The sequence below is a fragment of the Pollicipes pollicipes genome, unplaced genomic scaffold (genome assembly GCF_011947565.3).
Source record: "Pollicipes pollicipes isolate AB1234 unplaced genomic scaffold, Ppol_2.1 Scaffold_6052;HRSCAF=7182_pilon_pilon_pilon, whole genome shotgun sequence".
In the NCBI taxonomy this organism is placed as follows: domain Eukaryota; kingdom Metazoa; phylum Arthropoda; class Thecostraca; order Pollicipedomorpha; family Pollicipedidae; genus Pollicipes; species Pollicipes pollicipes.
The window spans coordinates 18,937,274-18,949,672 of NW_023596805.1; the positions used below are offsets into that span (position 1 = coordinate 18,937,274).

Sequence of the window (12,399 nt, forward strand, 5' to 3'; positions counted from 1 at the left end):
GCTGAGTCGAGCCGGCCTGGATGAGTGGGACAGGATGGGACGCGGTGGGAATGCGGTTCTGTCGTGCGGGGAGCGGACTCGCACGTGCCGGCTGACCTCTGACCTGACGGCACCTGTCCCTCCGGCTGTCGACCCTCTGTCGCCAGTCATGCACCCGTCTCTCCCCGCTCGTTTCAGCTGATCCGGAGACAGGCTCGGCGGGCCACGTGTAGCCGTTTTTCCGCTCTCTTTCAGCCGGGCAGGACGTAGCGTGGCAGTGTGCCCGTGCCGTGTGGGGCGTCCAGACAGCCAGCGTGTGTGACCGTGTGTTCCTTATTTCAGCCGGTCAAGAGGAGATTGTTCGCCTGCTGGTGCAGGCCGGTGCCAACGTGAACGCGCAGAGCCAGAATGGCTTCACGCCGCTGTACATGGCGGCCCAGGAGAACCACGACGCCGTCGTGCGGTACCTGCTGGCCAACGGCGCCAATCAGAGCATCGCCACAGAGGTGAGGCGGCTCGCGGCGGACCGGCGCCGCACCGCCCGCGGACGGTGCGCGGTGGCCGACACTGCGGCGCGAGCTGACGACACGCAGCGGACTGACACCACACGGCTGAGCTTATACCACGCGGCGGAATGACACCACGCGGTGAAATGACACCACGCGGTGAAATGACACCACGCGGTGAAATGACACCACGCGGCGGACTGACGCCACGCAGCTGAGCTTATACCACGCGGCCAACTGACACCACGCAGCTTAGCTGACACCACGCGGCGGAATGACACCACGCGGTGAAATGACACCACGCGGCGGAATGACACCACGCGGTCAACCGACACCACGCGGCGGAATGCCACCACGCAGCCGAGCTGCCGCCACGCGGCGAGCTGTCAAGAGTGACAGAGCCGGCCGCGCGGGCTCCGCCGCCGGCCTGGGCGCCGAGCTGCGGCTGCCGAGGGGCTTCGAGCCCGCAGCGGTCCCGCCAGTCAGGGGTTTACGGCAGATGGCGCAGTAAAGCCGGAGCAGCGGCGCCAGCCAGACGGGTTGGCAGATGTCCGCCGGCAGAGGCGCCCTCAGGGGTCAGGTAACTGAGCGGCCTGCGGTCCAGGGGGGGGGGGGGACCAGGCTAGAGCCGTCACTCTCTCGCCTACTGCGTAACGGCGGGGTCGGCGGACCCGCCGTCGCCGCGGCGCCCCTCCGCCGCTGGTCGGGTCAGCGGGCTGGCCGCCGGCTATGCGCGGCCTTCGGCCGGGCCCCGGGTGGCGCGCGCAGCTGGCGGTCGCCCGGTCTGACCTCCACAGTCTGGAGGCGGGCCGAGCTCACAGACCAGCGCCGCCGCTGCGAGAGCAAATAAACGGCCGCGGCCGTCGGAGTGTGCCGCCGCCGGCCGCAGCCGGTGTGCCCTCTGACCTCGGGCAGCAGGGTGGGGCGGCTCAGAGGGGGCACGGTCCGGCGCTGGTGCCCCCGAGGGGCTCGGGGTCAGGACCGGCGCCTGCCGGCAGCTTCCGTCTGCGGCGGTTACAGTCGGGGCGCCCGTCGCAGACCGGCGCTCCCGAGCCTGTTAAGGTCCCGTCCGGCCGTCCGTGGCCTGCTCCGGCGGCCGTCCGTGAGCTGAGGCCGGACGTCCGAGCCGCCGGTCCGCTGACCTCTGACCTCCCGGTCCGACCGCGACCGGGCCCGACGCGCCGCCGCCGCCTCACCGCCGAGCGTCGGCGGCGCCATCAGTGGAAATGGCTCCCCCGGGATCGCGGCCCCGGCCGGCTCGACAGGCAGGCAGGCAGGCAGGCGCCGGCGCCGACAGTTTAAACATGCAACGCGTCGTGCTGCTGCATACCGTTGGCGCCGTTGACGGGGAACGACGCCGGCGGCTCCTACAGCTGTGTACCGAGTGCGGCATGCCGTGAAAGCATGCCGCTCGCTCGTGTGGGCACTTGCAGGGCTGTAATGCGTTCAACTAGGCTGCGGAAATCCGACCGCTCACAATGGCGTTTCCCCGGGTACGTGTCGTATACACTTGGCTCGAGACGGCGTGGGGACTAGGCTTTTAGCCTGGTATCTGTGCTGCTGACCTCCCCTGCCCTGGTTGCGGACCTCTCCCGCCGTGGCTGCTGACCTCTCCTGCCGTGGCTGCTGACCACGTCCTGCCGTGGCTGCTGAGCTGACCTCTCCTGCCATAGGTGCTGACCCCTCCCCCCGCGGCTGCTGACCTCTGCTGCCGTGGCCGCCCTATCCAGGCCGTCACGCTGTGTCGGCGCGGTCGTCCGCGGCTCAGCGGGCTGCTGAGCTGTTCCGCCGCCGGCACTTCCCGTGTTCCGTGCCGTCGGCTGCCCGGTGAGGTCGCTTCTCGGGCCGCGCTCCTGCACGGTACTGCTCTGAACCGGCTGCCGTCTGCGCCTCCGTGGCCGGCGCTCAGTGGTCTGCTCCTCGCCCGTCTGCCCCGGCCCTGTCCGGACACCAGTGGCTCCTGGTGGCGTCTAGCTCGCCGCTTATTGCCTGTGGAGGGGGAGGTCCCCTCCTCCGGCGTCCGTCCGTCGGCAGCTCCACCCATTCTCCGCCCTTTCTCTCAACCGGCTGCTCAGCTGATGACAGCTGTCAGCTGACCCCAGCGGGCCGCACCACGTCCCGCCAAGGTATGAGTAGCTCGGTGGGGTAGTTTCTCAGGTTTGTCGCCGTCGCCTTAAGCATTCGTGGCGACTGGAAGTGGTGTGTGTCGGAGCCGTCCGTCATGCGGACGTGAATGGGAGAGGGCGGGGGAGGGGCGTCGGCGACCGGCCTGTGCGGTAGCTGGACGGCCGCCAGGTCGTCTCACGCAGGGGCGGCACGTCACCTGCGCCGACCGTCAGCCTGTCACGGCCGGCGCCGAGCCGGCGTTTGCCGGCCGCGCACTCTGGCCTTGGGCGGCACCAGACGGACGTGACCCAGCTGCGCTCCCGGCCTGCTCCCGGGGCCGGTGCGACCTCCTGGGGGAAGAAGGGCGCTGTGCTCGTCAAGACCCGCCTCCTCCTCCTCCCCCTCCTGTGTGGGCGGAGCAGCGTGGCCTTGCGATCTCATCCTCTCTCGGGGTGGAGACGGAACCACTGGGGCGGACTGTCAGCCAGACAAAATCAAGGAGAAACCTTCACTTTTTTTATAGCGGCTTCAACCCAACAACACTTCTCGCATGACGTGCTGTTCCATTCTGAGGGAGGCGGACGTGTGTTGACTCTGCGCCTGTTGACCTCGGGCCTGCGTCTGCCGGCCGGGCTCGTCTCCGCCGGGCGGCGGGCGGCGACCGGCACCAGACCGCCGGCCGTCACCGCCGTCACCGCCGTCACTGCCGTCACTGGCGGCTGCACGCGCTTGGTGACGGATCGGCCGCACCGGCTGCCGGCCTCATCTGCTTATGGACGCGCGACCATCAGCTAGATTGGGCCGCGGCCGACACGCGCGCCCTCCTCATCGGGGCACCGATTAAGCTTTATTGCGTCGTTTGGTGGGGTTGCCGACCAGATTCGGCATGCTGCGGTCGCTGCGGCTTTATTAGACGTTGGGCAGGTCTGCCTCGGGGTTCCGCGTGCAGCACGTTATCTGCGCCGATGCTTGTCCGACAGACCACAGCGACCTGCGGTCCAGCCGACCGGCTGTCAAGCTAGCTCTCCAGCTGTCCAGCTGTTGAGCCGCTGGTCTGTCGGACTGTCCGGCTGCCCTGCTGTGGACATGTCCAGTTGTCCGGCTGTCCGGCTGTCTCGCTGTTCAGCTGCTGGTCTGTCAGACTGTCCGGCTGTCCCGCGATAGACATGTCCAGTTGTCCGGCTGTCCGGCTGTCCAGCTGTTCAGCTGCTGGCCTGTCGGACTGTCCGGCTGTCCCGCGATGGACATGTCCAGTTGTCCGGCTGTCCGGCTGTCCGGCTGTCCTGCTGTCCTGCTGTCCTGCTGTTCAGCTGCTGGTCTGTCGGACTGTTCGGCTGTCCCGCGGTGGACATGTCCAGCTGTCCGCCTGCCGTGCTGTACAGCTTGCCGGGCGTCTGACCGTGGGACGGTCCCAATGTCAAGTGGCGGGGATGTGGCGGCTGCGCTGCCGTCCGGCGGCCACCTGAGTGGGCGGCTGGCGGCTGATGAGGCCGGTGCCGGTCGACCGCGCCGATTCAGCTCGTCTCGCCGGGCGTCCCGTCTTTGGGAGCGGCTGTCGGGCCGGTTCATCGCCGCCGGAATGGCCCGGCGTCTGGCCGTCTCCGCCGCCGCCTGCGGGGACCGTCTCCGGCCTGCGTGCTCAACGGCGGCGTGCGGGCCATCTCAGGCCGAGGTCTGGGGTCCAAGGAGGCTCAGACTAGGCTCGGCCCGGCCCAGAGCTGATCCTCGGCGCTCGGAGCGGTGCACGCGGCGAACCCGCTGCATTCTGGCCGCCGATGCCGGGCGGCGTGTCAGAGCTGGTACGGGTCGGGCGGTGGCCGGCCGGTGTCAGAGGCTGTACTGGGGCGGCGCCGGCGGGCGTGGCCGATCGATGGCGCGCTGCCGACGGACCGGCGCCGGCCGAACCGACCTGACCCGACCCGACCCGACCCGACCCGACCCGACCTGGCCCAACCCGACCCGACCCAACCGGCCCGACCCGACCTGGCTCGACCCGACCCGGCCTGACCCGACCCGACCCGGGCCGGGTCGGGCCGGGCCGGGCCTAATCGGGCCGGGTCGGCACCGGCACCGGGGTCTGCCTGGCCCACTGTCGATTCGGACCAGGCGGTCGTTCGCCGCCCGCCCATCATTGTGTTGTCCATTGTACCCTCTGATCGGTGATCACTAGCGACCAGGCTCCCGTAACACACGCTGACATTGGCCTAACAATTTGCGCTCCGACCGGCCCTTCATCGATCAACATTGATGGTGAGCAGCACTTCAGCACAACAACACATGAACAGCAGAGCAACCCCGCTGTCCGACTGACACGTGGGCGGCCACTGAGCAGCATTTGACCGCGGGCCATCCCGCCGCCGGAGCAACGGTCATCCAATCACGGCAGCCAGTCAGCTCTAGGCGCCAGCGGCTCATCATCGGTGATTTACGAGCCGGCCAGCAGGCCATCACAGGGGCCGAGCGGGTGGACAGAGCGGCCTCGAGAGCGCCGCCGCGGCCATCGCTCTGGGGCCGGCGAACTGGCTGGAACGCCGCCGCCGGCCGGCTTCTGGGGAGCGGCGCACCGCGTGCCGACAGTGGGCCGGGGCGGGAGGAGGGGTGGGGGAGGGCAACACTTGTGTCAGCCGGCTGGGGTGTGCGTGTGCGGGCCACCGGCCGACAGGTGGCTCGCCGCTGCGACATGCGCCGACGGCGACGACGACGGCGGTGCTGCGCGCTCGCGGCGCCGCGTCAGCATCTCACGACCCGGACGCGGCCCGCACGTCGTACCGTCGCCGAGCCGTGCGCGCTGCGTCGCCAACTGCCATCCTATAGCCCGCAGCACATCACCCATGCATGCCGCGCGAATGCTGAGTTCCTGGTTAGTCGGTACAGCGCGCAGCGCGCCGCCTCATTTGATGCGGTAGACAGCGACAGAGCGGGGTCGCACCCTACGCTCTGTACGCACCTTGTCTGGCCGGTCCGCCGAGCATCGGCACCAGCGCAGCTGGCGGCGCCGGCACCGGCACCGACACACTTCAGCCAGCGCAACTGCCGCCAGCCGGATCTAACGGGCGCCGACACAGCTCGTGACACTGCTGGGGAGAGGCACACGCGACACCTGCTGACCAGGTCGCCGCTGACCACTGACCCGACCTGACCTCTGTCGCCCGCAGGACGGCTTCACGCCGCTGGCGGTGGCGCTACAGCAGGGTCATGACAAGGTGGTGGCCGTGCTGCTGGAGAACGACACGCGCGGCAAGGTGCGCCTGCCCGCCCTCCACATCGCCGCCAAGAAGGACGACTGCAAGTCGGCCGTCCTCCTGCTACAGGTCAGGCCGCCCGGCCAGCCCGGCAAGCCGTGGGCGCTGTCAGCCGACGCCGAGCAGCCGGCGGTGGCTGGTGTTTGTGTTATAGACGCCACACAGCCCAACGCAAGGTGTATGTATGGGGGTCGTGTGGTGTGAAATGCCTCAGTTCACATTCGTCGCGGTCTAGTCCCAGACTGGATCTGCTGGCATTGTTATGCGCCGGGGGGCAGAGATTTGAGCGTGAGCTCCCGGAAAGAAAGTGAAAAAGCGTGGAGATACATTTCGCACTAAGCTTGCTCCGGACCTGCGCCTCTCACCACTCGATCATCATTGTGTGAGACAAATCCCGCGGCGGCCTGTGTGTCTGCTTTGGCCTGCGTGCCCGCTGTGCCCGCTGTATCCGGTGTGTGGCTTGTGTGTGTCCTGTGTGTGGCGTGTGCGGCCGTCCGTGTCGGCCTGCCGCTGACGGCGTCGGTGTGGCGTTACAGAACGACCACAGGTCTGACGTGACGAGCAAGTCCGGCTTCACGCCGCTGTGTCCTGTGTGTGTCCTGTGTGTGGCCTGTGCGGCCGTCCGTGTCGGCCTGCCGCTGACGGCGTCGGTGTGGCGTTACAAAACGACCACAGGTCTGACGTGACGAGCAAGTCCGGCTTCACGCCGCTGTGTCCTGTGTGTGTCCTGTGTGTGGCGTGTGCGGCCGTCCGTGTCGGCCGGCCGCCGCTGACGGCGTCGGTGTGGCGTTACAGAACGACCACAAGTCTGACGTGACGAGCAAGTCCGGCTTCACGCCGCTGCACATCGCCGCTCACTACGGCAACCAGAACATCGCCGCCCTGCTGCTGGACAAGGGCGCCGACATCAACTACATGGCCAAGGTACGGACCCCCGGCTCCCCGGGGAGGCCTCGGCGACGTGGCTGAGGTAGGGCACCCGGTCCTGTGGTCAGCGGGAGACAGACGTTACGAAGCCAGGATAAGGATCATGACCATGGGTTCGTGGAAGGTGGAACATGGCTAAGATCCCGTTTGACAAATCCCAGAGTCGCCAACTCTGGGACAGGGTAGCCGCCTCACCCACACAGCAAAGGTAGCGACTCACCACCTGTCTCGGGGACGACTCTTTTCTGCCTACTTCTTACTTTCATTCGACCGCGGAGAGGGCTCGCCACGTCTCCTGGGTCGCAGCGTCATCCTGTCGCGGCGATCCGCTGTCCGGTGTAGGCGAGGCTCATAGGATGCTGTGTGATCACCGCGTCATTGTTTGATCCCGAAGGCCGTGCCGTACCGCCAGCCGCGTTTGACTGTGAGCCAAGCGAGCAGCGTGACTCGCCAGCGCGTGACGGCGTGACGTGACATGGACGCGCGTCCGGCAGCACCACATCACGCCGCTGCACGTGGCAGCCAAGTGGGGCAAGGCCAACATGGTGACGCTGCTCTGCGAGCGGGGCGCCAACCAGGAAGCGAAGACGCGGGACGGCCTGACGCCGCTGCACTGCGCTGCCCGCTCCGGCCACGAGAACGTGGTCGACCTGCTGCTCGAGAAGGGCGCCTTCATCTCGGCCAAGACCAAGGTGGCTGACGTAGGGGAGAGAAGGGAGACGGGGGAGAGGGAGGCCCGGCTGTACGGGGTATATGTCACTGGTCTGTGGTCTGTCGGTCTGTCGTGTCCGCTGGTCTTCAGCGTGGGATGTCAGCTGTCGGGGTAGCTGGTCCGTGCGCCGAGCGCCGCCTGGTCTCTGATGCGGTGTCTCTCCCTGTAGTCAGTGTGGCTGCTGCTCCTCCTTGGTACTTCCATTGTGCGTGACTTTCTAAAACGCGGCGATGCGGCGTCATGGCTGATACTGCACGTGTCAAAGATTAATTATGTGCACTGAGTGACGGTTTTTGGTGGTGTAGTGATGTGGCGGCGGCATGACACCGACACAGACCCGCCCCGTATGACCGCCCCTCGTGTACACGCCCCTGTCCGGAGAGCTGCACCGTTGCACACCGCCGCGCCCAGTCAGAGCCTGACACAGCCGTCTCCGGCGTCTGCCCCCGCTGCTGCCGGTGCTCGCCCCCTGGTGTGTTCACCAGTCGCCGCCGTCCCTGCGGTGCGGTGGCGCCCCTCCCGATGGCGTGGACGCCGCCTCCTCGCCGCGCACGGCTGTGCCCGGCCGTTGTCGCGCCGTTCTGAGCAGGCGCCGCCGGGTGTCGCGGGCGCCCCAGGAGGAGCACCGAGATGCCCACATTTGAGACTGTCGAGACCGGTGTGGTGTTGGAGCCGCCCGTCAGATGTACTCCCGCTGTGCTGTGCCGGGCTGTGCTGTCCCTGCCGGGCTGGGCGCTGGGAGCCGCCGACGGGTCGCGTTTCTGCCGAGTGTTGTGTTATCTTATGGCGAGCTTGGCTCTCGTCCCCGGGTGGTCCGGGTTTCCCCTCACATGTGGCCGGCTGGGAACCGGTCTTGTTTATGCATGCCACGCTGTTGAGACGAAAGCACCGCAGCGTTTGGCATCGCCGCTCTTCTGACCCGACCTGCGACTAACCTGACCTGACCTCCGCAGAACGGCCTGACGCCGCTGCACATGTCGGCCCAGGGCGACCACGTGGACGCTGCGCGCATCCTCTTCTACCACAAAGCGCCCGTCGATGACGTCACGGTCGACTACCTGACGGCGCTGCACGTGGCCGGTACGTGGCACGTGACGTGGCACGTGGCCGGCGCGCGACCGCCGCTGCGGCGCTCTGCGCGCCGGCCGCATGTGCTTACCGCTGTGGTGACAGCCGCTGTCGGCCTCTGAGGCGCTGCAGGCGGGGCCGATGCTGTCGGGACGCTGTCGAAGCTGTCGGGACGCTGTCGGGACGCTGTCAAAGTTGTCGGGACGCTGTTGGGACGCTTTCGAATGCTGTCGAGATAGGTCCGAGATAGGTCGAGATAGGTCCGAGATAGGTCGAGATAGGTCGTGACACTGTCGAGATACGGTCGAGGCGCTATCGAGCCGCTGTCGCGATGAGCCGTCGCCTCGCGCGACGAAGACCAGACGGCGTGGACTGACGGCCCTCGAGCCTCAGTAGGTCATGTCTGGCCAGCACTCGTCAGAGCGTGACGGGTGGTCTGTTCGAAGGCTCCGTGGCCGCGGTGCTCGCCGCCGACTACGCGTGCGGCAGGGCTACGTGGCTGTCGCCGGCTGACGGTGCCCACCCGCCACCTCTGGGCGGTGTCTGTATGACCTGTGCTTCCCACAGTCAGCTGCCTACTGGACGTGCGGGGCTCTGGCTGCCCGCTGTCACGTAGGCCGTCGCCTGCCGCCGCCTGCCGTCGGGGGGCTGCCTCCTCCTCTGTCGCGTGTCTGAGCGTGATGTCCCCCTTCGGCAGCACACTGTGGCCACGTCAAGGTGGCCAAGCTGCTGCTGGACCGACACGCCGACCCCAACTCGCGGGCGCTGAACGGCTTCACGCCGCTGCACATCGCCTGCAAGAAGAACCGCATCGAGGTGGTGGAGCTGCTGCTCAAGTACGGCGCCAACATCGAGGCCACCACCGAGGTCAGTGGAGGGCGAGATCACGCGGGGAGTTCGGGGTCGGCGATGTCACACGGGGGAGGTCAGGGGCGGCGAGATTACGCTGGGATGTCAGTTGAGGGCGAGGTCGCGCGGGAGATGTCAGGGGGCGGCGAAATATACTGACCGTCGGCGGTGCGTGGGTTGGGAGGCGTTCGCGAGGTCACTGGAGGGCTGCGCTCAGAGAGGTTACGTTAAACATTATGATGTGTCGATGTGGTAACAACACTTACTGGTGGTTTCCTCTTGATCAATTCGAACAATGCAAGGGACAGAGAGTGAAGTCATTGAATACTGACCGTATCTTATTGGGAAGGAAGGCAACCACAACGCGCTACAGTTACGTGTCCTCGCTAAGGTGTGGTCCTGCTCGCGTCAATGTGGCGGGCCGGGCGGCGGTCGGGGCCGGCCGGCGGTCATCGGTGCCGACCGCCGACGGTGCCGGCTGGTGTGCGCCGCCGTCTGACCGGCGCGTCTCCTCCCTCCGCAGTCGGGCCTGACGCCACTTCACGTGGCCTCCTTCATGGGCTGCATGAACATCGTCATCTACCTGCTGCAGCACGACGCCAAACCTAACCACGCCACAGTGCGCGGCGAGACGCCGCTGCACCTGGCGGCGCGCGCCAACCAGGCCGACATCATCCGCATCCTGCTGAGGAACAGGGCCGAGGTGGACGCCCGAGCTCGGGTCAGTCGGCGGCCGGCGACGGATGGCGCCCCGCGGACGTCACCGGGGCTGGGGGTGGGGCTGTCGGGACGCTGCAGGAGTCGCGGGTGACGTGCTGGACACGGTCCGCGCCGGGTGCATGATAGATGCTCAGGCAATGACGGCGGTGGGTCGAATGTCGCATTGGAACGACCCCCGTTAGTTCGTCACGGCGCCTTTGCCGCCCCAGGCGGCACTGTGTCCTGTATTTGCTATTCCGCGCTGGGGAGCTGCGGGCTGATCTGTGCGCCCTCTGTCGCGTGGTCAGGATCAGCACATGGAGTCTGATGTTTCGCCATGTATAGGATCAGCAGCAGCAGCAGTCTGACCCGTTCCACCCCTCCCTGTGTACCACAACAGTCTGACCCATGTCATCCCTCCTGTGTATGGCAGCGGTCTGACCCGTGTCATCCTTCCCTCTGTACCGCAGCAGTCTGACCCGTGCCACCCATCCCTGTGTATGGAAGCGGTCTGACCCGTGCCACCCCTCCCGATGTACCGCAGCAGCAGCGGCAGCGGTCTGACCCATGCCACCCATCCCTGTGTACCACATCAGTCTGACCCGTGCCACCCCTCCCGGTGTACCGCAGGAGCAGCAGCAGCGGTCTGACCCGTGCCACCCCTCCCTGTGTACCACAGCAGTCTGACCCGTGCCACCCCTCCCTGTGTACCGCAGCGGTCTGACCCGTGCCGCCCCTCTCTTTGTACCACAGGAGCAGCAGACACCTCTTCACATTGCTGCCCGGCTGGGCAACGCCGACATAGTGATGATGCTGCTGCAGCACGGCGCCGCCGTCGACTCGACCACCAAGGACCTGTACACGGCGCTGCACATCGCCGCCAAGGAGGGCCAGGACGAGGTCAGCCACGTGCTGGACATGGCCCAGCAGCTCTGTCTCTTTATCAGCAACGGCTACCTGGCCGAGCGAATCCGTGCGAGGCTGGCGGCGCTAGAGACCGGTTCCGAGCCGGCCTGAGGGCCGCGGCCGGCACGCAGGCGCGCGATCGCTCGCTCGCGGGGTGCGGCACCTGCCGGCAGGGACGCACAGTATCTATAGAGCCTGCAAGGCTCGGGTGGCTCAATTGTAATAGGTTGTAGAAATGTTGTAGTCACGGTTTGCTAGTGGTGTAGCTGCAGGAACAATTTGGCGTCGCAAGATCGGAAAGATTGGACACAGCATGATGCACTGCTCAGGCTTGCATGTGAAATGCAGTGGTTGGCTTGTGCATTGTTTCCATCACCTAGATGAAAAATCTGGAAAACAGCTGAAAAAGATCGGTGAAAAACGTTCGACCCTGGCAGGACTCGAACCTGCAGTCTCCGGATTCGGAATCCGACGCCTTATCCATTAGGCCACAGGGCCGGCGGGGTGCGGGGCGGCAACACAACAATACATCCAAAGGGAACGTGAGGAGTGAACGTGCTTGTCGGCTCGGAAGGTCGAAATCTGAATGGGCTGCTTCTTTCGGATATCAATCATTTCGTACACGGCGACAACAGATGACAAGGAATAGCTGTTTGCTCCCATCAAGCACGTCGAATTTTACCGTCCCAGGAGTGCCTAGGATGCTTCAGTTCAAAAACGTTAGTTGTGGCATTACGTGAGATTGCGCATGTATTGGTGATGTGTGACCGCGGCCTGCTGGAGCCGTGCAATGAAGCAGGAAGCTTACTTACCCCTGAGTGCGTTCCAAGCAGAGGAAAAGGTGCCTTCGCTCGGCACCCGGGATTCATAGACGATGGACATGGCCACCTGGCGCAACACAATATTTATGCGGAGATGGACAAAACAATTTCAGACCAACTTGAAATCAGGTACATGTTTACACACGACAGGCTTGCTGGCGTCCTGCTTCAGCTCCGTGTGTACAGCTCCCTGAGCTGTGGTGGCCGCGTGGCGGCGCTGTTTCTAGTACTCCCCCTACTTCCAACCGTGCCAGCACTGCGCTATCGGCAGTGAGTACAAATGGGCGCGGCGCACGCGGAGAGGACAGGCTGCGCGCGCGCGTGGCCGCCGGCTGGCGATCAGCCGGGGGTGGCGTCACTGCGGCGGCCTGTGGCAGCCGCACCTCCGCTGGTGCGCGCTGGTGCAGCTCGGCGACGCCCAGCGGGCAGGTGACGGCAGGGCCAGTGTGAGACGCCTCGGCCGCTCTCACCGCTGGTGCGCGCTAGTGTAGCTCGGCGACGCCCAGCGGGCAGGCGACGGCAGGGCCAGTGGCGGACGACTCGGCCGCTCTCGCCGCTGGTGCGCGCTGGTGTAGCTCGGCGAC

General features: G+C 66.4%; 1 protein-coding gene and 1 non-coding gene across 12 annotated transcripts in view; one reads left to right on the forward strand and one right to left on the reverse strand.

Annotated features, from left to right (window-relative positions):
* The window catches only part of Ank2 (Ankyrin 2), a 173,651-nt gene that overhangs the window by 78,706 nt on the left and 82,546 nt on the right, over positions 1-12,399 (forward strand). For all 11 annotated transcript variants that reach the window (XR_005094926.1, XR_005094934.1, XR_005094928.1 and 8 more), the window contains exons 4-11: positions 322-485; positions 5,747-5,902; positions 6,629-6,757; positions 7,255-7,452; positions 8,426-8,552; positions 9,238-9,407; positions 9,913-10,110; positions 10,842-10,988. Coding sequence is in view for 2 of the 11 variants with exons in the window: in XM_037228136.1 (XP_037084031.1) it covers positions 322-485; positions 5,747-5,902; positions 6,629-6,757; positions 7,255-7,452; positions 8,426-8,552; positions 9,238-9,407; positions 9,913-10,110; positions 10,842-10,988 (1,289 nt within the window). In the remaining 9 variants the exon portion in view is untranslated. The remainder of the gene's footprint in view (positions 1-321; positions 486-5,746; positions 5,903-6,628; positions 6,758-7,254; positions 7,453-8,425; positions 8,553-9,237; positions 9,408-9,912; positions 10,111-10,841; positions 10,989-12,399) is intronic.
* Positions 11,420-11,492, reverse strand: TRNAR-CCG (transfer RNA arginine (anticodon CCG)). The gene has a single exon. It is a non-coding gene; the product is annotated as a tRNA-Arg (tRNA).